This window comes from Argentina anserina, chromosome 3, assembly GCF_933775445.1.
Source record: "Argentina anserina chromosome 3, drPotAnse1.1, whole genome shotgun sequence".
Lineage (NCBI taxonomy): Eukaryota > Viridiplantae > Streptophyta > Magnoliopsida > Rosales > Rosaceae > Argentina > Argentina anserina.
Window position 1 is genome coordinate 9,174,853 of NC_065874.1, and position 24,689 is coordinate 9,199,541.

A 24,689-nucleotide genomic window follows, 5' to 3' on the forward strand; every position below is an offset into this window, starting at 1 on the left:
GAGACGCACAGATATAAATTGAGAGAGAGAGAGAGAGAGAGAGACGCACACCAGCGAGATTACAAAGAATGGTGTGGGAGGGACGAGTGACACAACAATTAGGTGCGACCACAACCTTTCTTGCCAGAAAACACTATACATTGTCAATCATTAAGCAAGTTGTTTGTTGTGTGTACGCATTACACTCACATTTCCTATCAACAATGAGACTTATCCCAGTATTGACAAAAAAGATGTTGAAGCAATTGAATTGGCAAAACCGCAAAACTAGTAGTTGGTTGTGACCATACATTATTGGTTGAATTTAAAACATGGGGGCAGTGGCAGTTTAGCTTCACTAAAAAACCCAACCAACATTTCTACATTTTCTCGTTCTGTGTTTCATTCAATTCCTTCTTCAATTTCTATTTAAATCATAGGAATACAATTACTTACCAAGATAAATAGAAAACATAGGGACCCTACAAAAGCTCAAAGAATCCAACCCCAATCCACAAAGTGACAAAGCCAAAGCTCCAAACTTTAGTGTCCCTCCTCCCTCTCTTCTTCTTCTTCTTCTTCTTCTTCTTCTTCTTCTTCACCTTTTCCCAACTTTTCAACTTCTTTTTCACGAGCTATCCCTGCAATCAAAAGCTAGGGTTTCTCTACTGCTCCTAACCCATTAAAGCTTCAACCTTTAACCTCTCGGTGCTCCAATTTCATCTCTCACTCCCCAAGTTCTCAACTTTCCACCAAACCCAGATCACCCTCATCATCTTCTTCATACACTTTTCACTCATTTTGGATTAGAATGACTGTAACTAGCTTCTGCTGATTTTGAGTATTGGGTTCAATAGATATTCAGACATTGCAGTCAGAAAAGCCAGAGAGAAGAAGAAGAAGAAGAAGCATTATTTGTTAAAAGTGGAATCTTGCATTTTTTTAGTGTTTTTTAGTTTTGGAGTACTAGTTGTGTTCCCTTTAGCTTTAGTGGCTGTTAGTGTTGGCTTTTACCCAAGGCTTGCATGTGAAGCAATACCCAAATGAGGACCGTGATTGAATTTACTTGCTGTTCTTGGGAGGTTGGGAGTTTCTAGATCTTGCTCTTAATCCGTGAATTCAAGCTAGGCTTTGGTTTCCTTTTGCAAGCTTCATATTGATATCAGGGTTTGCTTCTTTTTGGTCTCTGTTCTATGGACTGCATTGATGGTTTAGCATTAGAATGTTTAAGTCTTTATCCGAATTTGGATTGGAATTATATGGTTGTAGGTAGCAACATTTATAGTAGGAAGTAATTGTGGTGTGTGGTGAATCGAAGAGGTTGTAGTGATGGAGGATATATGGCTGTTTAAGCAGGCCTTGAAATGGCTGCAATCTCAGAAGCATGTTTATTCGAGATCGAAGACTGCTGTAAGTGGATATAGAGATAAAATGGGGGTGTTTGTTGAGCGGCATTGGCCGATGGTGTGCAATGGGTGCTTTAGAATGGGGAGGCTGATGCTCTTGTTGTTGTGTTATTGGAAGGACTGTGTTATAAGAGGCTTTCAGTCGTTTATAGGATTTGGTTCTGCAGCATTGCTTCTTATAATGTGGAGTTTCTTTCTGAGTTTGACTTCCATGTCTTGCTTGGTTTATGTACTTCTTAGTATGGTATGATTCTAGTCATTTCATTTTGCCTCTTTTACTTTTCTTTGTTGTTGTTTTTATTTTCTGCCACTGATTTGACTTCATTTTTGCTGTGCACTTGTACGTTGTTATCTTTATATCATCCTCCAATATAAACTTGTTGGACATTGAGTTTGATTATACAAATGCAGAAGTGATAATTTAGCTGCCTCTGATTATTGGGCCTTCCCCTCAAACTGGAATTTATCTATGTACCAGATAATTAGGAGAATAAAGTGTAGTAACTTAATGTAGTCATATGGAGCAGATTTTGACAAGATTTCTATAGGAAGCCAATGACTCAATGAGACACCACTTTTGGGAAACAGCATATATGTTGTATAGCTCCTACTCATAACATTTACCCTGTAACTTTGTCTTACCTTCATAGACTTTATGCCAAAAACCCTGATAACAGGTGAAAATATAGATAGCTATGAGGTGAGAATAGTGGATTTTGAAACTCAAAAGTAGATACTATACTTGCACGAATGATATACATGACTACAGGATACAGTTGGAACAAATTGCCACTTACAATAGGTGCCCAATATTTCAGGGAGCTGCTGTAGCTGCTGTTCAGTACTTGGGATACACTCCAGGAATTTTTATCGTAGGGCTCTTCGCTATTCTGATCTTATGGATGTATGCTAACTTTTGGATAACAGGAACATTATTTATAGTTGGAGGTATGTTCGAAATCTTGTGAACCTTGAAGCTCATTTCGGTAACATGATGCATTGGTATTATCCTATTTAGTGAGTGATGTGCCCACCGTCTTTTTATTCTAGCTGTGTCGCCAACTTATATATGTTGTATGAAGCATGGAAGGCTAGGTACCTACCACTCAACTGGCTTAGTGGAAGGTGTTTTACAGAAAACTGATTCTGGTCATTGTTTCTCGACTATCAATATTTATTTTTCCATTTTCTTGGGTAGCATGAGGAGCTTTCTCATAGACTGCCTGGGAGGGCTTCCGGGTTGGTGGGCATGGAACCCTTGCTCAGTACAAATTCACTTATAGAAAATTCTGAACATAATTTTATTCTTCCCAGTTTTCACAGGACTGACTAGTATATGCCATAATAACCAGTTACATTCTGCTAATGGTCGGTAGTGAAGTGATTTTGTAGAGGGAGAACCAGAGAAAGCTTGAAATAAAAGATTAAACCTTAAAATTTAAACCTCTCATTTCCCCGTATAATTATGTGTTATGTGCATTTGGTATAGTATTAGCATTTATTTTCATCTCTTTCATTCTTAGTGCGTGCCATCAATCCTGCATGATCAAGTGCTTTATATGATCATAAACCTTCCTAAATTTTTTATGTGAAAATGCAGGTTATTTGTTCTTCCTTAATCATGCACGGTTGGTGGTCTTGATGGCAACCATATATGCTATTTATTGTGTTAAAGTACATGTTGGATGGCTTGGGGTTCTGCTCTCCATAAACCTTGCCTTCTTCTCTAACGATGTATTAAATTATATGCTCCAATGGTGTGAGAAGGTGAGTGAGAGCACACACTTTGAAGAGCAAAAACAATCAGAAGAAGTAATGGAAGATGACTTTTCTACAGAGTGTGATTACTCTATTCCTACTGAAGAACCTGAAAAGGTGCACTCATGTAAATCATTGAGCAAGCCAGCTACTTCAGCTGTCATTAATAAGGAGAAAGAAGCATCTTCTAGTAGTAAGGTTATTAAAGAGGAAACAAGTTCAGCTGATGAGATGCAAAAGATACTATGTAGTCTTAATCATTATGAAGCTCTGGGATTTCCTCGCCACCAAAAAATTGATGCTGCAATTTTAAAAAAGGAATACCGCAAGAAGGTGAATATTGGATTTTCCTTTAATATTTCTCTACTAATGGATTTATTTTTTTTATTTTACTGTGCTAAAATTTATATAACTACTTGAAATAGAGGATGTAATTTAAGTGCTTTGACTAAACTCTTGTACCATCTTGTAGTGACCAATGCGAATTTATTAAAACATGTATCCCGTTCTTTATGAATATAGTTATCCTCTAATTAGGTTTTCTAAATAATGATTTGTCAGCCATCACATATAGACAACTGTGCCACATAGGGTCAGATACAGTGAATTTGTCTGGATAATCTTATTTAATAGTTAGTAAAGAAGGCTTATTGGTGCAAAACATATAATATAATGATATTCTCCTACCACATAAATTTGACATGCTATGTATAGACTGAAACATTATTGTATGTGTATTTCATTGGCCATTTAAACATTATGCTGGCTAACTCATGGTCTCATTTGACGGCTCAACAATGTTGCGTACCTTAAATGAACATGCAAAGTAACCAATGTGACCCATTAGATATGTGTTCAACAAAGAATGTTGAAAAACATAAGATGAGACTGCGTGTCTACTCCTCAATCTAGTGGTGCAATAGCTCTCTGTGTGTGTGGTCGTTAGGGGGTCATTTTTTGTATATATATGTATGTATGACCTGTTCCCATTTAAGGCTTACTAATCTCCTCTTTCTCAATCATTGCCTTGTAACTTTGTACAGGCCATGCTTGTGCATCCTGATAAAAATATGGGAAGTGCACTAGCAAGTGAGTCATTTAAGAGGCTTCAATGTGCATATGAGGTACTTGTATATAAAGATCTCTGTTCATTGTTTTTTTTTAATATGATTGAATAGCTATTGAGAAGTTTTTCATTGTAATCCTGCTCTGCTACTCACAAAGGTATATGTTGTAGGTTCTTTCGGATTCCACGAAGAAAATAGATTATGATGAGAAATTGCGGAAGGAAGAATTCAAGACTAAGAGTGTGTGCCAGACCTCTTTTAGTACTTCAGCACAGGTTAGTGGTGCTTAGTTGCTTAGTGGTCAAGTGTGTCACATTTATAATATATAACGTCTGGGTTGTCCTTGGGTATGAGTACTAATATTTAGATAATAAAGTAGTTGCATTTTGATAGGTGCCATAGCTAATGTTAGTCAATTATAATTTTTGTAGTTTATCTGATCAAGATTGTTTAAATATACTTCTACTGTAAGCAGGAGGCTCCAGGTTATTGTTCTGAAGAGTCGAGACGCATACAGTGCACTAAGTGCGGAAATTCTCATATATGGGTGTGCACCAATAGAAGTAAGACCAAGGCGAGATGGTGTCAGGTCAGACATTGCTTTTTATTTGTACTTCTCAAATTCTAACACTGTCTGAGTGTATAATGTCTATCTTGTCAATTTTTCACTTTGTTGACACGTTGGGATATAATTGGTTTGGTTGGATCTGTTGTGGCATTAGGATTGCTGCCAATATCATCAAGCAAAGGACGGAGATGGATGGGTCGAGTACAAAGGATCCTTAGTCTTTGATAGGCCTCAAAAGGTAGTTTTCTTGCAACAAGTGTTTTTTTTATTATTAGTTTTTTTATAGAATTTTCTGAATTTACTTCGTACACTGCGAATTATGAGCCTTCCTCAAATTTCAAGCAAATTCATTTTTCTTGGTTTTAGTAACTTGAGAAAGAATAATGATTTGGAATGATTTAAGGTTGAATATACTCTGACATGCGTAGACATGAGAGCCTGCTATCAATGATTCTTTTGGAATTTTCATATGATTTTCTTGTTTCTATGTCTATAAGGCATGTTCTAAGGAATTATTTTTTTACTTTAATATAAATAGATGCTTTATTTAATTGAGTCTTAATAAATTCTCTTCTTGCCAACAATATACATATCAAGCAATCTCTATTAGATTCTATTTGTCTTATCTATGTTAAATCTTTGGTTCCTTGTCACTTAGGTGGAAATACCGCGAGCTTTTGTTTGTGCTGAGAGCAAAATCTTTGATGTGTCGGAATGGGCAATTTGTCAGGTCAGTGTTCGCATGTGTGGCATTTTTCTTCATCATTATCTGCAGTGTGAAAAAAAAAAAAAACAGTTTCCAGAGGTGATTGCCCATTTGGGACTTGCTGAACCCTTAGTACATAAGCACCTTGTATCAGGAAGATAATGGGTTGACATCTTACAGTTTCAACTTCTTCCGTGCAGGGAATGGCGTGTAGGCCCAACACCCATCGACCAAGTTTCCATGTAAACATGGTTGGTTTGGAGAAAACTCAAAGATCCCACTCAGGTAGGTTCCCATGGGATTTGGATGCTGAAATGATGGATGAAGATGAAGAAGAATTCGAGATATGGCTTCAGCAAGCTCTGGCCTCTGGTCTCTTTTGTGAGCCCTCAAAACGCCGAAAGAGTTGGACTCCATTCAAGTTTCATCAAATGGGGAAGAAGCAATGGCGAAGAACCTCATGCTAAATGATTCCCAACAGGAAAACACCTGCACGGCCCATCCAGAGAAAGGATTGATTATTCTGGTGCCATATAGTGTGGATTGTCAAGATAAAGATTGACACTCTAGGTGGGTAGTTATCAATTTAGACTAGGTAAATGGTTTGGTCTCTTTATCAAAGATGGATAGAGACTGTGCCACCACCCCAAAGTTTAGCGCTTCACAGGCTTCGTGTAGTCGTGTTCAATCAATTTTGGCATATAATGCTTCCTACCAGAATGATGATGCACAATCCACCATCAACTGCGCCTCTTTGTACATATTGGTTAATAAAATTTCTTTCCACAGTAGTAACCTGGTGTGTGCAGTGTGCCTCCTATGAAAAGGGATTATAAATTTTGACATACCAAAAGTTGCTTATTCAATCTTATTCAATTAATTGTTTGTAAACAATACTAGTACCAATTGCTATTAGCTATTTTCAAGAATACGCCACAATTTCCAACTGTAAACACTTCCCCCGTTCAGATTTTCAGCTTCTTATAAATCGCATAGAACTTTTAGTGTAGTGCACCCTCATACTGCTGCTGCTGAATATCACCCTCTACGGCTCTACTGTCAAACACTTGGATTACTTGTTATACTCTTGAAGGTCGACACAGGACTCCCGAATTACTTCCGGCGTCCGGTTACAAATCTTTGAATACCAGCAAAATCAGGAATTATGCTCAAATTACAAAAGCTGCCTCTTGCCTCATTTTCCATATATTCCACAAGATACTTGCACTGTTTCTCACCATTTGTCTGCAACAAAGAGCAATGGGAAGAGAGGTTAGTCCGGGTCATAGTGGAAAATGAAAACACATTAACCATAGCCTGCAGAAGAAACCCTGATAGTCACCCAGTTTATGCAACAGGTGTCTCAGCTACTAAGAAGTAAGGACCCTTATTTCTAACATTTCTATTTAAGTATCTGGTTTATGGTTTACTTGGTGATTGATCAATTGTATCAATGTGAAACTTCAGCTTATCTTCATTCAAGAATTGATATCAAGTTATTAACCAATCATATTTTGCTAAGTCGAGTTTTAACTCACAGAGAACAAAGAAGAACAGATACCTCAAGAGCAAAAAATCCACCAGGTTTCAACATGGAAGCAGCCCCTTTGCAAAGATGTAAAAGATCATCCATACCGTCAACACCACCATCCAATGCAGCTCTGGGTTCATGCCTCCCAACTTCAGCTTGTAGCCCCGAGATATTGTCACTCGGTATGTACGGCGGATTACTCACAAACCCCGAAAGTTTACCCTCCACATCCTTCAACGGGTCGAACCAAGACCCTTGCCTCAGCTCCACCACATCCTAATCAGCACATCAACAACAGAACAACACGGTGAACATCAGAAATGAAAGTTTGTAAACTTGGTAACTCTTCTGACCTGTAACCACCCGCAATGCCAAGAAAACTGACCTGCAAACGATACCTCTCCACATTAAACCCGGCAACCGAAATCGCAGTAGGGCTCAAATCAGTAGCAAGAACCCTCCCACCACTCCCCAAAACCCTGGCGATGGCAATAGCAATAGCCCCAGTCCCAGTCCCCAGATCAGCCCATAAACCCTCCCTTAAACCCTCATCCTTTTCCACCACCTCATCCACCAAATCCACGACCATCTCAGTCTCCGGCCTCGGAATCAAAACCCCTTCTTCAACACACAGCACCAGATCCCTCCAGTGCTCACACCCCACAACGTACTGAAACGGCCTCCTCTCTTCAATCCTCTGCTTCCACAGCAAGTAGAGCTCCTCCAGACTCGCTCTTAGCCTGAGTTTCGTTTCACCGTTTTGGGTTTCATGTTGAACTGCGTCCTCTACGAGCCAGTTGAGCTCTCTGCGCAGGATGGTGGAGTCCGGGCCTTTGTCGGAGTCGGCAAAGGTGGACCCGATGGAGGAGGCGAGGGTTTTGGCCCAGTGGTGCCATTGCTTGAATTCTGAGGTGGTGGCTGGGTGGATGGGTGGCCGGAGAAAGAGAGGGGTTTTGGGTTTAAGAGAAGTGGGTGGTTGAGGTGATGGTGATAGGGAAGAAGAGCAGATAGAGCGGTGGAGATGAGTGGGAGCAAGAGAGGGTTTAAGGAAGGTTGAGAGTTCTGGAAGGAGGCTCAGCTTCATCTTATGTAGACCGGTAAAGAAGCATCAAGGGTCATGGGTCTTCTTAAACTAGCTTCCCTTTTATAGTTATTTATTTTACGGAAAAAAATGTACTTGAATTCTAGTAGTAAAATCAATGAGTTTTTTTCACCAACAGTCCCTCAACTCTGGTGTACCTACCAATGTGATACCTCAACTCTTAATCGTACCAATGTGATACCCAGACTCTAGTATTGCTATCATTGAAGTACTTCCGTTAGTTTTTTTAAACTTTTCCGTTATCTTGGTGACGTGGCTGGTACGTGAGGCCCACAAAGAGGGTTAAAAGACAAAATTAACCTCATTTGAGAGGAGCAATGTTTTTCCCGCCTTTTACCTTGAGAAAAACACCCAACAATTCCAATTTTGGCGCCAATTTTCTCTCTCTACTCCTTAATTTGTGTCTAATATCTAAACTAAAGAACTACCGCCAACCAGTCGACCACAATCTGATAAAACCTAGATCAATCTCATTTTCTATTTTTACCATAGCACTTGTTAAACTAACAGAATAAATATATAAATTATATATGGAACATCTCATTTCCACAATCTCATAAGAATATAAAAACACATAACTTAACGAAATTCAAATACATGTTTAAGTACCATTAGTTGCCACCTTTTATGTTGATCTGCCATGATTTTTGATTGTAAGAACTAATGGTACATGTAGTTGAATTTCGTTAAGTTATGTGTTTCTATATTCTTATGAGATTGTGGAAATGAGATGTTTCATATAAATGTATATATTTATTCTGTTAGTTTAACAAGTGCTAGGGTAAAAATAGAAAATGAGATTGATCTAGGTTTTATCAGATTGTGGTCGACTGGTTGGCGGTAGTTCTTTAGTTTAGATATTAGACACAAATTAAGGAGTAGAGAGAGAAAATTGGCGCCAAAATTGGAATTGTTGGGTGTTTTTCTCAAGGTAAAAGGCGGGAAAAACATTGCTCCTCTCAGATGAGGTTAATTTTGTCTTTTAACCCTCTTTGTGGGCCTCACGTACCTGCCACGTCACCAAGATAACAGAAAAGTTTAAAACAACTAACGGAAGTACTTCAATGATAGCAATACTAGAGTCTGGGTATCACATTGGTACGATTAAGAGTTGAGGTATCACATTGGTAGGTACACCAGAGTTGAGGGACTGTTGGTGAAAAAAACTCAAAATCAATATGGTATACAGACTTATAAAATTATCAATATGGTACCTAGACTCATTATTTACTATCACCGAAGAGGGACTGGAGGTCAATTTCTAGCACAAAGTAGTCAATTTGATTATGTGGAAGGCACTTTAAATAATGACATATTCGACTTTTCTCTCAAAATCGAGTCAAAAGTCAAAACCAAACCCCCTCTCACTCGATTCATGCTTTCATGGCCGCCAAGGAGCTTGACGGCGTGAACAAACCAAAGGGAGCTCATCTACCACATTCTGTGTACCCTCATGTTCCTCCTACTCTAATATGACTTGCGTGAATCTAGATCTCATGATAAACCCATTGTTATTAGAGAAGTCACCATGCTAGTGATGATGATGAGCTCCAATCCCAACCCCAACTCCGACTCTACATTGGTGTTGATGGTGATGATGATTCAGATACTGCACATGTTGTTAAGGTGGCACTCTAAGACTGTTCATAGTTATCTTGTGTTAACGTAGTGATTATACTGATGTGATACGCTGTATTCTTTGCAGGTGAGATACATCGTACTGCTTGTCTCTTTTCTGTCACAAGTGGCACACGTCGTCAAAGTAGAGACCACGGTGGCGTGGTCTTCAACTCTCCGACACTCAAGTTAGGATGTTGGTAATTTATGCAGAGTAACAGTAGAGGATGTAGTGTACTTACCTTATGAGGCCAAGGGTTTGACCTTTTATTATTGAGTTGAGGTAGATTATATACTTATCTTCCAGTGTGGGACAAGGTCCGATTAAGGTGTTCTCTTGAGTCTTCTTTGAGATGCGCGTGTGGGCGTGTCCGTAGTCAGTTTAGGCCGCGGGGAGGCCCATTGCATAGCTAGTGCGGCTGACTCACTATTAGTATTGCCAGACTGGGCTATTTATTAACCTTAATGCGCTGATAGTTGTGCTGATTATGGCGGGCATAAGCCTATGCCAACATCTTGTTAAACCTTGACTCAAACCCTCCTCCGACTCCCATGGCAACACCACTGGGTCTGAAGTGAGAGATAGATATGGCGGCGTTTGGTAGAAGCAAAGCTTGAAAATTAGCAGCTGCAGATAAATCCCTAGATGAGTCTAAACTAGGAGAATTAAAGGGAAATAAGCAATTAGCTGTTGTTGCATGAGTGGTGTTGTAGACTGGTATTCCTTTGACTTATGTTGCTAGCTCGACCACATCAAGCATGGAAAGGCTGTGACTTATGTTGCTGTGCTTTTTCGGCCGCCACTGCTGCTTGCTGCTTATATCTTGCGAAGTAACTAGATTTCATCATCTTCCATGATTGACAACAACACCTCTTGGCCTCCGAAGCACTTGTGGGATTTGCAGGGGAGAGCTCAGTGTCAGCGGCAAGGGGAGGAGGAGCAATAGCTTAGACATCACTATGAGATTTGACCCGACCGTTGTCGTGGACATTGGTGTTGTCTCTGCAATGCCATATGTTGAAGGCCACAAAGTCTGCATGTTCGTTCAGAGCAAACTAGGAATCGAGTGAGAGGGGGTTTGTTTTGACTCGATTTTGAGAGAAAAGTCGAATATGTCTTTATTTAAATGGGCACATGCCACGCACGTGATCACATTGACGACTATGTGCAGGAAAATAGCTTCAAGCCCCTCGTTGATAGCAAATAATGAATTTAGGTACCACAATAATAGTTTTGTAAGTCTGGTACCACATTGACCTTATCATCAGAGTTCAGCTACCGATAGAGAATATTTTTCTTATCTTACTTATTTATCATTTTATTTCAACTTTGCATCATTTTTTGAATTTTCCCTCCCACCTTTTATCTTTCATTATGGTGTGACTTTTACTCGGGCACCACCATCTCCCTCAGTGTTTAAACAGACATCAATAACATCAATTCATTCCGAATTGCAGAATGGATTCAAAGGACAGATGGTTTTCACTTATTTTGGTGAAACTAGTGTTGGATCACTTACCACACTTCAGTGCAGTTTATACTATATCGGTATATCCCACACTTAGGGCTCGTCAACGGGCCGGGCTCGGGCCGGCCCATGAGTGACGGGCCCGGGCCGGACCTTAATAAAATTAAATAAGTGGCGGGCCGGGTATTTTCAAAAATACGAAGATCCAAGCCCGCCCACCTAAGGCGGGCCTTGCGGGTTTTTGTGGGCCGGGCCGGGCCTTGCGGGCTTTTACGGGCCGGGCCTTACGGGCTTGTATTAGAAAAATAATATAATACTCTAATTTAAGGGTTTGAAACAATAAAAGAATTATTAGAAAACATTCTAAAACAAAAGTCACAAATAAATTCTAGTTTCAAAATATTGTCGATCGACACCAATAGATGTGATCGATATATATATTTAGGGACCGTGTAAAAATTTCATCCAATTCGGACCTCGTTTAACCGTCGGAATTTTCGGTCAACAAAAAAAAGAGGCGTTTTCACATAATAAAATCTCATTGACCGGGGCTTTGCCAAATGATTTTCTCATTGCGACAACGCACGATCGGTGAAGAAAATTATGTGATTTCAAATATGTAAACAAATTTCCACATTCGCATCTTGGTAATTGGTCCCCCCCTTAGGGCATATTAGTGTTGTTTTTGGTTTACCGGAAATTCCGACGGTTAAACGAGGTCCGAATTGGATGAACTTTTAAAATGATCATTAAATATATATATTGATCACATCGGATGGTGTCGATCGATTCCGAGAAGTTTCCTTCATATAGTCGCTTCATAATATGATAGTTTTATTATAAACCTAATATAAAGGTTATAATACATTAGTGGACACTTCGGCGATCGACAACTCCAATTCAAAATATGGTCGATCGACACCAGTAGATGTGATCGGTATATATATTTAGGGAACCCGTAAAAATTTCGTCCGTTTTGGACATGGTTTGACCGTTCGTATCAACGGTCAACTAAAAAAAAGGCGTTTTGACATATTTCAACCTCATTGACCGGGGTTTTGCCAAATAGATTTCTTCAGTTCGACCGCGCACGATAGGTAACAAAAATTAGGTGATTTAAAATATGTAAACAAATTTCCACATTCGCATCTTGGTAATTGGTCCCCCCCTTAGGGCATATTAGTGTTGTTTTTGGTTTAACGGAAATTCTGACGGTTAAACGAGGTCCGAATTGGATGAACTTTTAAAATGATCATTAAATATATATATTGATCACATCGGATGGTGTCGATCGATTCCGAGAAGTTTCCTTGATATAGTCGCTTCATAATGTGATAGTTTTATTATAAACCTAGTACAAGGTTATAATACATTAGTGGACACTTTGGCGATTGACAACTCAAATTCAAAATATGGTCGATCGACACCAGTAGATGTGATCGGTATATATATTTAGGGAACCCGTAAAAATTTCATCCGTTTTGGACATGGTTTGACCGTTCGTATCAACGGTCAACTAAAAAAGTGGCGTTTTGACATATTTAAACTTCATTGACCGGAGCTTTGCCAAATAGATTTATTCAGTTCGACCGCGCACGATGGGTAACAAAATTAGGTTATTTCATATATGCAAACGGCTTTTAGCATTCACATATTTGTAATAGGTTCTCCCTTAGGGCATAATAGTGGTGTTTTCGATTTACCAAAAATTCTGACGGTTAAACGAAGTCTGAATTGGATGAAATTTTTACAGGGTCACTAAATATATATACCAATCACATCGGCTGGTGTCGATCGATCCCGACAAGTTTCTTTAATATAGTCGCTTCATAATGCGTTAGTTTTAATATAAACCTAATATAAAGGTTATGATACATTAGTAGACGCTTCGGCGATCAATAACTCTAGTTAGAAATACGGTCGATCGACACCAGGTCACCAGTAGATGTGATCGGTATATATATTTAGGGAACCCGTAAAAATTTCGTCTGTTTTGGATATTATTTGACCGTCCGTACCTACGGTCAACAAAGAAAAATGCGTTTTGACATATTAAAATCCTCATTGACCGGGGCTTTGCCAAATTGGTTTCTTTGGTGCGACCACACATAATCGGTGACAAAAATTAGGTGATTTCAGATATGCAAACGACTTTTAGTGTTCGCATTTTGGTAATGGGTCTTCCCTTATGACATATTAGTGTTGTTTTTGGTTTACCGGAAATTCCAACGGTCAAACAAGTTTCGAATTGGATGAAATTTTTACAGGGTCACTAAATATATATACCGATCATATCTACTGGTGTCGATCGATCCTAAGAAGTTTCTTTAATATAGTTGCTTCATAATGCAATAGTTTTATTCTAAACCTAATAAAATATGTATGTATAATATTTTATTATTTGACGGGCTTTTACGGGCCCGGACCTTGCGGGCTTTTGCCGGGCCGGGCCGGGTTTCACACCTCTAATTTAAGCCCGGCCCTCTACCCACGGAAGCGGGCTTTCTCGCGGGCCGGGCCGGATAAAAGCTCGTCGGGCTTGCGGGCCTCTGCGGGCTTTTCGGGTCCGCGGGCTAAATGATGAGCCCTACCCACACCTCAGTGACTTCACAGTTCACATAAATGGGGAAAAAAGATCAAAACGAATTAACCAACACAGGTTTCATAAACCAAATCCACAAGATTTGGCACTTCAATTCACTACATAAGTTGAGCAAATGCACGATAAATGGAAAAGATCCGAGTCCATCTCCAACCCCAAATCATAGTAACAACCGTCTTCATCAACGTATAGGAGACCTTAGCTGACGAGCTTTGTCTGCAAACCACTACATAACCGGTACCTGTATAAGAACCAGCGAATTTACCTATTTTGGAAACCCAAGCTTTAAATGGCTCGATTCTATGAAGAGAGGGGGAGCAAGAACCATGTCATTGATTTAACAACAATTAACATCATGAGAACCCATGAATCTGGAAATAGTCCGAAATACAATATAATCGAGTATGTCCAGATCTCACATGCTAATGAATAACAAGAAAGAAGTATTTCATTACATATACTTATGATGCAAGGGTGAAGTCAGAAGCGAGTACTAGGACAAAAATTGTCAATTCAAGGGCACATACAAAAACAACTCCCAAGTGGCGGCTGGACATTGCAAGATTAAGATTTTGAGGGACTTTGACTATAAAGTTTTTTTTTCCCTACTGGTAAGTAGCAGATTAGATTTACCTGTTGATGGCAAGAAACATGTACATATACAATTGGAAAGATAATCAACCAATCATGCCCTCAAGCCCTGTTTGCTGAGCAATTGGACTTATGTACTGAATCTTGTCCCATCCATTTCCCTTCCCTGGTTGCATCTCCTGATCCTTGGTCACTCCAACAACTGAACTCACATCATTATCATCTGTGTCGAAAAATTTGTCCCAGAAGACATCATTGATCCCTGGAAGGTTAGGCTCTCCATCTTCTGAAACATCTGCATCAGGATTGATCTCAGGAGAAAAGGTCTCAGTCTCTGTGGGCATTGCCCGGTCCAAAACTGACACATCCATGTACTCCGTATTCACCATCTCAGAGGCCATAAAGTTTGCATTAGGGATCTCGGCAGTGCTTGGCGGGACAATACCTTGCATTGCAGTTAGTTCAGGCAAAACTGTATCTTCTTGAAGATTGTAGAAGTCATCTTCTGAAATTTGAGTTGCTGTAACACATTCAGTAGCCACATAAGGGGAAGGCTGGACCTGAGCCGTAGCTATAGACTGACAAGTGACAGGGAATCCAGGTTCTGCTGTCCTATTCGAAGTTGGTGAAACCTCTGAAAGGCTGACTCCCAAATTCCTCCTACAGTTCCTATTGTCTAAAACACTGTATGAAGGAACATTATCAATCAGAAAAGCATCAGGATTGCTCATTGATGGTTCCCGCCTAGGAGATATATTCATCTTCATTATCTGCTGTAGCATTGCTTTTGCTGCTTCATTCATTGAAGGCTGGTATTTCACAATTTGTCCATCCAGATTTTTACCGTTAAGCTTCGCCACTAAATTATCTTCTTCTTGCATTGGAAGTCTCCTTTTCTTATTGCTTCCGGTGATTCGCCTGTTGCTCTCACTCTGGTGCTGTACAAGCTGGGATAAAAATCCAGGGCTATGCATAGCCTTTGCAAGAAATGACATCATTTGCTGCTGTCGCTGTTCCATTCCCTGCACCCGTTGACCAACATTTTGCAATTGGTTATCCGTTGCTTGTTGCTCCTGCCTCAAACTAATAAGTTCCTGCATAAGAGTGTTCTTGTCCCTTTTAAGCCTTTCAACCTCCTCCCCCAGTCCAAGGTTTCCCATCTGCACACATGCAGCAACTTGCGAGCTCTGTACTCTAGGTGCTTGTACTGCTGCTGATTGTTGATGACTCTGTACATTAGTTTGCTTTCGCCTATTAACAGTCTTCAAAAGATGTTTCTGACCTCTTAGAAACCCTTCATTTGCAAATTCCCATCGGTCTGGATGAACTTTCTTAAACCCCTGCAATATCAGAAGCAACATCATAAATTTTTATGCGAAAATACCAATAATAAAAGTTCACAGCAAAGTATAGCACAAAGCAACAAGCTCTCATATTACGAGTAACGGACACGATTCTCATAGTAATAATCATTGCATTCACCTTCGTATCTGCTCTTCTTATTCCTTTCTTTCCAGTAACCACTAAAAGGGCGACTACAAAACATATAATAAAAAATGTCGGCCTAAAAAGGGAGGAGATCTTCCGCTAATTGGATTCTTTTAAAGACATCATGTTCTCTAAATTACTTTCACACACACAGAGAGAACAAAAACATATACCAGTTGCAAGGTCAACAGAATAAGCAAAACTAAAAAGCAGCCATTGACATAGTCAACTCACCAGACTCAAATTCTAACTCTTCTCCGAGAATCCATCTGTCTTTCTCCTAACCTAAAACAGCCGTTCACATAACAAAAAAAAAAACAACAATAAAGAAAAGTGTAACACCATGATCACCAGACTCTTGAACCCTAAATCTTCTCCAAAATCGCCTCGGGTTTTCTCCTAATCTAAGTTAATAACCTAACAAAGGCCCAAAATAGAACTGAAAGCCAGAATCAGAGATCAAAGAAGAAGAAGAAGAGGGGAGTACATAGGTGTTGAGCTGGCGGACGAAGCTGGAGAAGTTGCTGTGCTTGAAGTAGCGGGGCAGGATGTCCTTGGCGAACTCGGCGTCGTTCCAGACGACGAAGCTGTTGTTGGCGGCGGTCCAGGAGACCAAGTAGTCGGTGGAGGGGTCGTCCACCATGTCGTAGGTCTTGTTCAGAAACGGCGGGATGCTCGTCGCCGTGCTGATCATGGCCGCCGTGTCTTCGATGCCGTCCATATGCCTCAATCAATAATCGGAATTGAGAATGAGAGGGAGAGGGAGAGAGAGAGAGAGAGAGAGAGAGAGAGAGGGTTTGGAGATTGCGGGGGTTGATGATGAAGAAGAAGAAGGTGATGAGTCGATTGGAGTATGAGAGCGGTGAGCAGTGGCAGGGTTTGGGCAAATATTGACGCACCCCATGGACTCCCTCACTTTAAATACTTTTCCCCCAAACTTAAATAATTAAATTAAAAGAAAATAAATATCCACTTTGTTTTTGGGTAAGGAAATATGTACCCAAAAAAGAGGAAATAATGAAATATATATCATAAGAAAAATTCCAACTAGATATCTACATAGCTGAACTTTCCATTTCTCTTACATTATTGTACTGATTTTGTGAGTTTTGACCCGGTTCATTTTAACAATCAAGATGATTATCACTGAATATGAAAATTCTTGTTTTATGAATGAGTATGAATTTTAATTTTGTTTTGTTTATGACTCGTTAATTTGTCGACATCTCATATTATATATTCATTGTAGTTTAAGACATATTGTATTTTTTTTCTTTTTTGAAAATTTTTGTTTGATTAATTTGTTTATTGATTTCATATCAAAAACAATGATTGATACCTGCGTAATAAGTGATTGTTTGTTTTTAAATGTCATGTTATTCTATTACAATTTAAGGTATATTTCACCGGTCAAGTTTTTGTTACCACGGGCCAGATACCAGTTACCACAACCACGATGCTATTGGTTTGCCACATTATTTGACAAATTACTATTATAAGTTTGATTATGTGAGTCGAAATCACAAACACCTACTTAATAAAAGAGAAACTATGGTGGCATACCAAATAGTATTGGGTTATGAATTTTTGCAGTAACTTAATTTCTTTTAGGTAGTATTCCATCTTTATCGTTAGGATAATTTATAAACAGTGATAAACTAAAAATAGCGATTCATTCGGTAGGCAGATGCGTAATTACAATCATTCTATGAGTAAATTCTGAGTTTGACGATGGTAAATCATCACCAACAGATGTTCAATTCAAGCAGTACTGTGGAAGCAGCCAAAAAATCCAACCCAATTGCGTCGCCCACGCTCTCTGAAGCCTCAATTGAAATTATGGTCACCTTCACCACCACTGCAATATTTGTTCAATTTACAACCTTACTGCCTTATCGCCAATGCGATTTGACAGGCACACAACCAGCCACATGTTCCTTCAAATTTCCTACCCCAATTTTGTTTTTGGCCTTTTAGCTTTTTCAGCTTCTTTCCCACCATATTATCCCCCCCAACCTTCACCACCCCACAATCTCTCTTCCCACTCCACACAACCACACTCTCTCTTTGTCTCTCCCAACTCAACAATCATCCCCCAACTGTTGGATTCCCCCCACTTCAGTTTGAGGTAAAGTTGCCATCTTTATCTCCACACCCTTACTGGGTTTCCATTGTTCTGTGTTTTTTCTGCTGAAAAGATTGTTACTTTGCTTAATTCCAGTTCTGGGTAGCTTGAATTTGATTGAAAGTTTGTTACTTTACCTGGATATTAACATTTGGAGTGGAGCTTATATGTAGGGTGGTAGTTTGTTTATATATATATGGGGTGTTGTGTTGTGGAGACTCCATGCTCATATTAGTTGGAAGCATGCAGGGAACAATGGTTTCTTTAACTTCCCTTGTTAGTTTAGGAAGTGTTGGTACGCTTGCGGGTTCATCAGAGAGGTCTGGCTCGCTTGTTAGGAAAGTTTCCTTGTCCAAGACTAGTTTTAGGGGTAATAGGAGATGGCATTGTGTGAGGTTGTCAGTTTGTAAATTTTCGGTCACAACTACTGATTTCGTTGCTGAGCATAGCAATGAGGTATCCATTGGTTCTAACTATAGAGGAAATGGTAATGATGCTTCTGTTGCCAATGCTGATTTTGTACTTAAGCCGGCCCCAAAGCCAGTGTTGAAGCCCTCCTCTGGGGGCCCTAATGCCGAACCGCCCCTTTTGAGCCTTAATGCTGCTGAGTGGGATGCATCGAGAAGTGGTGGGGGTTCGGATGTAGAAGAGGAAGATAGGAGTAAGGTGATTAAGTCACTTGGAGAGGTTTTGGAGAAGGCTGAAAAGCTAGAAGTTCCGAAAGTGGATGACTCGAGTAAGACAGCCAGTAGACCTGTAAATAGACCTGTGCCATCTAATACAAATACTACTTCAGGAAATGCTAGACCTGTAAACTTGGCAGCTAGTACCAAGGCTAAAACTTTGAAGAGTGTGTGGCGTAAAGGAGACACAGTTGCAGCTGTGCAAAAGGTTGTAAAGGAAGTACCAAAGGTTAATAATGCAGTTCTGAGAGAAGAACCAAAAACAGGGGGAGGGGCGAAAGTAGAGTCTCCAGCACGTGCTCCTTTCAGACCTCCTTCTCCACCTTTGAGACCCCAACCAACATTACAAGCAAAGCCTTCTACAGCTGCTCCACCAACGATAAAGAAACCAGTTGTGTTGAAGGATCTTGGGGCAGCTCCAAAGTCAGCAGCCATTGATGACACTGTAGCACCCACAAAAACTAAAGAAAGGAAACCAATTTTGATAGACAAGTTTTCTACCAAGAAGCCAGGGGTCGATTCTGTGGTTGCTCAAGCAGTTTTAGCTCCTCCAAAACCAGCCAAGGGCTCTCCTCCTGGAAAATTCAAAGATGGATTCAGGAAGAAAAATGCGCAACCTGGACTACGAAGGCGGAAGGCTAATGATGAGCTTACTGATGATGAGAGTTCAGAACACAGTGTCTCTAAAGCAGCAAGGAAAGGGAGGAAGTGGAGTAAAGCAAGCAGGAAGGCGGCGAGGCTCCAGGCTGCCAAAGATGCAGCTCCTGTTAAAGTAGATATTCTAGAGGTTGAAGAAGATGGAATGTTAATAGATGAATTAGCCTTCAATTTGGCTATTATGGAATCCGAAATTCTGGGATCTCTGTACTCAAGGGGAATTAAACCTGATGGGGTTCAAACTCTGAGCAAAGATATGGTGAAGATGATTTGTAAAGAGTATGATGTAGAAGTCATAGATGCTGACCCAGTAAAGGTGGAAGAAGGCGCAAAAAAGAAAGAGATACTCGATGAAGATGACCTAGACAAACTAGAAGACAGGCCTCCCGTCCTTACTATAATGGGTCATGTGGATCATGGAAAGGTAAATGACCGTCTGTCGTTCTACTTGTTAGTCAGTTCTTGTACATCCTTTTTCCCTTTCATTATTTCTCGTGTTTTGCATTTCATAATTTGTTGTATTAATAGGTAACAGTGCTAATTTATTTTTTGTTGGTCACTTGGCAGACAACCCTACTTGATCACATCCGGAAGAGCAAGGTACATTGCAGATCAACAGTCAATTTCTTCGTCCAGTTATCTTTCAATGAACTTAGTGGGTATACAATTTTATGTTGTGGAAAAATTGTTAGTCTCTAAAGACTGAATTGGTGGTTTATATATTGAATATTTTAACTGTCCACATACAATATGGTATCAAGGTTATAGATTTTTAAGTTTTGTGGAATTGGTTCTTACATAAAACAATGATTGAACTGAGGCCTGACTTGAAGATATTCACAGGTTGCTGCCTCCGAGGCTGGTGGAATCACACAAGGAATTGGGGCATATAAGGTGCTTGTGCCAATTGATGGCAAGGTGCAATCTTGTGTTTTCCTTGATACTCCTGGACATGAGGTACTCTCTCTCTCTCTCTCTCTCTCTCTCTCTCTCTCTCTCTCTCTCTCTCTCTCTCTCTCTCTCGCTCCCTCCCTTCATTATACCTTGATTTTCCTGGATCATATTTAGTCATTTGTAGTCTGTTATCGGCTGTAGCTTGCTTTTTATCTCCTTTTCTTTTAGATAATTTATATATCCACTTCTGTAGGCATTTGGAGCTATGAGAGCTCGTGGAACAAGGGTGACAGATATAGCTATCATTGTTGTGGCTGCTGATGATGGAATCCGCCCTCAAACAAAAGAGGCTATTGCTCATGCTAAAGCTGCTGGTGTGCCAATAGTAATAGCTATTAATAAGGTATGACAACTATAATGGTGCTTTACTTTTTCAACCATTTAATTGAAAAAGGAAAAACAATAAAAAGAAGAGAAGAAGAAATAAATGCTTGTCTGGCATTGCATATGCCATCAGGGCTCATTTAGTGTCTCTATTTCTTCCCTATATGTACCAGATAGACAAGGATGGAGCTAATCCAGAACGAGTAATGCAAGAGCTTTCTTCTATTGGTCTAATGCCGGAGGATTGGGGCGGTGACATTCCAATGGTCCAGGTTGGTATTTCTTGTATGGAGGAACTTTACTTACATATTTTGTTTATGCCTTATACTTTTCATCTTAGCCTAGTTTTTTGTGTCTTTAAACAGATTAGTGCTCTTAAAGGGAAGAATATAGATGACCTTTTGGAAACTGTTATGCTAGTTGCAGAGGTAAGTCAGATGCGTAATGATGTTGAAAGGTTTGCTATGCTTGTAAAATTTATGCGCAATAATGTCAACATAACAATTTGTAATCATATATGTCTAGGCTTGTATAGTTATAATCACTGTTTACAATTCACACGGCTACCTTGCATTTTGGTTATCTCCTCCATGTATCTAACCTTTTGTATGGTTTTCTAGTTGCAAGAGTTAAAGGCCAATCCTGATAGAAGTGCAAAAGGCACAGTCATTGAGGCTGGTCTTGATAAATCTAGAGGACCTTTAGTTACAGTGATCGTGCAAAATGGAACCCTTAAGAGGGGGGACATAGTAGTTTGTGGAGAAGCCTTTGGAAAGGTTGGTTGCTTACTCTCTGTTTTTTTATATAATCATATGTAATCTTGCTTAAATGTCATTATTGAAATATTGAGTAATATATTCTTACTTTCGCATTTGACTTACGTGAAGGACCTTTTTTTTATGGTTAGGTACGGGCTCTATTTGATGATGGTGGAAACCGTGTCGATGAAGCTGGACCCTCTATACCTGTTCAGGTTTATTCTCCATACCCATTATTTTTTATTATGTTTTTTTTTCATTTTTAATTACCATGTATTCTGTGGCTGTAGTTTGTGGTAGTGTCTTAAACTCTTAATTCATAATTGTGGATCAAAAATATATCCAGATGTATATACAATTTATTCTGTGGCTAGTTTTCAGTCGTTTCTTAAACTCTTAATGCATGATTGTGGATCGAAAGTATATCCAGACTCCAGAGTAAGTGTACTGTAACATATTAGCTGGAAATCGCTATAGGAGTGTGGGTTTGTTTGGGGGAAGGTCAAATCTTTAAGATGCTTACCAAATTTGTACCTGTGGTTGTATGCATTCAAATAATAATAATAAGCCATAGCATTTGTGAACATATACATATGCTGTGATAAGAGTAAATGATCTGGATGATGTGATGGTTGTTGAATCTTAATTTCTTGTGTAAATTAAAAGCTTCGGATATGCTACTGCTTGTATAATCATATGTTCATTATCGTCTTCTTGCCATTTTGTGAAAAATAGACATAGTTACAATTTGGAATTGAATGTAAGGAAACTTGTCTGATAAAAATGTATTTAGAACGGAAAGCAATACATGAATTAACACAGATCTTGTTTGGTTGTTAATAAGCTTTGAAGCTTATACAAGCAGCCATTTTATCTCACTCTAGAAGTTTCTCTGGTGTGCATCTTAATTATATCAAAATGTGGTTTAGTTTGATGTTTTATTCTGCTATCGTTGTTGCATGGTTCTTGTATACCTCGCATAACATTCCAGTGGCCATTGCAGGTTATTGGATTAAATAATGTTCCTGTTGCTGGTGATGAATTTGAGGTCGTGAGCTCCCTTGATATTGCACGTGAAAGGGCAGAGTCACGTGCAGAGTCATTGCGAGATGAACGCATATCAGCTAAGGCTGGCGATGGGAAGGTCACTCTTTCTTCCTTAGCCTCTGCAGTGTCAGCAGGAAAGCTGGCTGGACTTGACTTGCACCAGCTAAATATTATTCTGAAGGTTGATCTTCAGGTATGTACATCCCTGTTATAAACAAATTTTAGAAAGTATGCCGTTTTATACTGTCTTATCGATGACATTATGAGTGAAGGGATCATTACCTCTTGATATATCAGATATGTAATTAAGGCATAATCTGCAGAATTGGCCCAATAATAAAATAAATCAATCTGTAAGATTTGTGTAAATAAAGTTTAATCTGCAGAATTGGCCCCCAAAAAAAAAATCAATCTGTAAGATTTGTGTAAATAAAGTTTTTTTTTTTTTTGTCTTGTGTAGGGATCTATCGAGGCTATCAGACAAGCCCTACAGGTGCTCCCTCAAGATAATGTCACCTTGAAGTTTCTCATGGAAACAACAGGTGATGTAACCAACAGCGATGTTGATCTTGCCGCGGCAAGCGAAGCTATAATTTTTGGATTCAATGTCAAAGCTTCAGGTTCTGTAAAAAAATATGCTGAAAACAAAGGTGTTGAGATTCGGCCGTATAAAGTTATCTATGACCTTATTGATGATGTACGAAATGCAATGGAAGGACTCCTACAGCCTGTTGAGGTATCTTTGATCTTAAAGACCAGATCTATTGAGTTTGTTGAAGGCCTTGACTCTTGGCGCATTCACTGCCTGTGCTTTAATTGTCTGAAATTTCTATATTGAATTTTTGACTGACACTGTGACTTTTGTGTATGGGTAGGAACAAGTAACAATTGGTTCCGCAGAAGTCCGGGCCGTATTCAGCAGTGGCAGTGGTCGTGTTGCTGGCTGTATGGTAAATGAAGGAAAAGTTGTTAAAGGCTGCGGCATCCAGGTCATTCGAAGGGGAAAAGTAGTACATGTTGGTGTTCTTGATTCTTTAAAACGGGTTAAGGAAGTTGTGAAAGAGGTATGCACCCTTATGTTTTAACTTTTAAGTAAATATAGAACACCCACATGTCTCAGGGCATTATCACTTAATGAAAGACTAAGAATTATTTTTGAGCCCCGGCTTCTTTTGCATGTTCAATATTTCTAAATCTGCGGTCAGCCTGGGTTTTAAGACTTTTGCAGTGTGCAAATATATGAATCATAGAAACTGTCATCAATGACATTCATGCTTTGGGTTGCAAATGTCTTCTAAGTAAATTCAAATACTGCAAGATAAGGATATGAGACAGGGTTTAAGTGTGTCTTCCTTGCCATTATGGGATATATATGCAATTGTAGTGTGGAATTTTATAAAAAAGCATTTCCACAATGACCCATGAAAACTAAATTTTGATCAAAGAATTAGACTACCACATTGCATTAAACTTGATAAGATATAGAAGCTTTGTTGGTAGATCTAGGCCCTCCAAGTTCATTCCTGGCACAAAGACGGTTTACAGCCTCATTATAGGAGAATTAATTTTGTTGTTGCATCTCTTAAGCTGACCTCATGCTTTAGATGTGACTATAATCTCAGCTTTGTTCCAATTTTGGCTTGCTTTCATTTGTCTTCTGATTTACAACAAGTACTTTCTCTTATTTACTAGGTAAATGCTGGACTAGAGTGTGGAATTGGGGTGGAAGACTATGACGATTTTGAGGAGGGAGACATTCTTGAGGCCTTCAACACAGTCCAAAAGAAGCGGACACTTGAAGAGGCGTCTGCATCCATGGCAGCTGCAGTGGAAGGAACAGGAGTCGAATACTAGAGAGTAGAGAGGAATGCAGCTGCAATTAAAGCCCTTATGTGCATGTTCTGGTGGAATGAAAATATGTTCTGACCTCAATCAGGCATGAGCATAGCACCATCTGCTCAGTGCTTCCTGCTCAGCAGGTCTCGAGTGGTTAGCTCCCACATGCGTCATTTATATCAAGTGTGGGTTACTAAAGATGTCCTGTGGTTGCCATGAATGTACCAAAGTTGTATGCTGTACACTGTATATAACTTTACGCTATAGCTTTCAGCTTCTTTTGTAAAGAGGGGGACATTCGTTCAAATTCGTTATAGTTTCAATGTGGAGAGATCACTTGTAACAGATACATTCAATTTGAGAAAAGTTACCAATTTTTTGTGATGCTCGAACCTGGATGCATCATCTCATTCTATGTTCA

General features: G+C 39.4%; 4 protein-coding genes and 1 pseudogene across 5 annotated transcripts; 2 read left to right on the forward strand and 3 right to left on the reverse strand.

Moving 5' to 3' along the window:
* The first annotated feature begins 546 nt into the window (after positions 1-546).
* Positions 547-6,151, forward strand: LOC126787922 (uncharacterized). The gene is made up of 9 exons (XM_050513843.1): positions 547-1,629; positions 2,204-2,333; positions 2,986-3,476; positions 4,187-4,267; positions 4,381-4,485; positions 4,686-4,799; positions 4,933-5,016; positions 5,437-5,508; positions 5,685-6,151. Exons 1-9 carry the CDS (start codon positions 1,309-1,311, stop codon positions 5,949-5,951), a joined length of 1,665 nt encoding a protein of 554 aa, XP_050369800.1. The 5' UTR covers positions 547-1,308; the 3' UTR covers positions 5,952-6,151.
* Positions 6,152-6,538: 387 nt separating this feature from the next.
* Positions 6,539-8,116, reverse strand: LOC126787923 (uncharacterized). The gene is made up of 3 exons (XM_050513844.1): positions 7,401-8,116; positions 7,046-7,291; positions 6,539-6,729 (listed from the first exon to the last, which is right to left on the reverse strand). Exons 1-3 carry the CDS (start codon positions 8,097-8,099, stop codon positions 6,598-6,600), a joined length of 1,077 nt encoding a protein of 358 aa, XP_050369801.1. The 5' UTR covers positions 8,100-8,116; the 3' UTR covers positions 6,539-6,597.
* A 1,285-nt stretch (positions 8,117-9,401) lies between these two features.
* On the reverse strand, positions 9,402-10,988 carry LOC126786987 (uncharacterized; annotated as a pseudogene).
* Positions 10,989-13,805: 2,817 nt separating this feature from the next.
* On the reverse strand, positions 13,806-16,767 carry LOC126786118 (heat stress transcription factor A-1b-like). Of its 2 annotated transcripts, XM_050511835.1 has the most exons (3): positions 16,372-16,767; positions 14,439-15,736; positions 13,806-14,046 (listed from the first exon to the last, which is right to left on the reverse strand). In XM_050511835.1, exons 1-2 carry the CDS (start codon positions 16,603-16,605, stop codon positions 14,483-14,485), a joined length of 1,488 nt encoding a protein of 495 aa, XP_050367792.1. In that variant the 5' UTR covers positions 16,606-16,767; the 3' UTR covers positions 13,806-14,046; positions 14,439-14,482. The 2 variants fall into 2 exon arrangements, with proteins under 2 accessions (XP_050367792.1, XP_050367791.1); XM_050511834.1 differs by lacking the exon at positions 13,806-14,046 and having other exon boundaries at positions 14,116-15,736.
* An 896-nt stretch (positions 16,768-17,663) lies between these two features.
* Positions 17,664-24,654, forward strand: LOC126789325 (translation initiation factor IF-2, chloroplastic). Its single transcript, XM_050515459.1, has 12 exons — positions 17,664-19,773; positions 19,917-19,949; positions 20,193-20,306; positions 20,497-20,646; positions 20,801-20,899; positions 20,993-21,055; positions 21,248-21,403; positions 21,535-21,600; positions 22,389-22,625; positions 22,893-23,168; positions 23,308-23,496; positions 24,125-24,654. Exons 1-12 carry the CDS (start codon positions 18,232-18,234, stop codon positions 24,284-24,286), a joined length of 3,087 nt encoding a protein of 1,028 aa, XP_050371416.1. The 5' UTR covers positions 17,664-18,231; the 3' UTR covers positions 24,287-24,654.
* Positions 24,655-24,689: the final 35 nt, after the last annotated feature.

What these genes read in the sequence shown, in the direction of transcription:
- LOC126787922 (XM_050513843.1), top strand. Translation starts at nt 1,309, where the DNA reads ATGGAGGATATATGGCTGTTTAAGCAGGCCTTGAAATGGCTGCAATCT. An exon ending in TTTATGTACTTCTTAGTATG is followed by an intron (nt 1,630 to 2,203) that starts GTATGATTCTAG and finishes CCAATATTTCAG; the next exon opens with GGAGCTGCTGTAGCTGCTGT. An exon ending in AACATTATTTATAGTTGGAG is followed by an intron (nt 2,334 to 2,985) that starts GTATGTTCGAAA and finishes GTGAAAATGCAG; the next exon opens with GTTATTTGTTCTTCCTTAAT.
- LOC126787923 (XM_050513844.1), bottom strand. Translation starts at nt 8,099, where the DNA reads ATGAAGCTGAGCCTCCTTCCAGAACTCTCAACCTTCCTTAAACCCTCT. An exon ending in TGGAGAGGTATCGTTTGCAG is followed by an intron (nt 7,292 to 7,400) that starts GTCAGTTTTCTT and finishes TGTGCTGATTAG; the next exon opens with GATGTGGTGGAGCTGAGGCA. An exon ending in GTGGATTTTTTGCTCTTGAG is followed by an intron (nt 6,730 to 7,045) that starts GTATCTGTTCTT and finishes TCTTTGTTGCAG; the next exon opens with ACAAATGGTGAGAAACAGTG.
- LOC126786118 (XM_050511835.1), bottom strand. Translation starts at nt 16,605, where the DNA reads ATGGACGGCATCGAAGACACGGCGGCCATGATCAGCACGGCGACGAGC. An exon ending in TCCGCCAGCTCAACACCTAT is followed by an intron (nt 15,737 to 16,371) that starts GTACTCCCCTCT and finishes CTGATATTGCAG; the next exon opens with GGGTTTAAGAAAGTTCATCC.
- LOC126789325 (XM_050515459.1), top strand. Translation starts at nt 18,232, where the DNA reads ATGCTCATATTAGTTGGAAGCATGCAGGGAACAATGGTTTCTTTAACT. An exon ending in TTCTGAAGGTTGATCTTCAG is followed by an intron (nt 22,626 to 22,892) that starts GTATGTACATCC and finishes TGTCTTGTGTAG; the next exon opens with GGATCTATCGAGGCTATCAG. An exon ending in GACTCCTACAGCCTGTTGAG is followed by an intron (nt 23,169 to 23,307) that starts GTATCTTTGATC and finishes GTGTATGGGTAG; the next exon opens with GAACAAGTAACAATTGGTTC.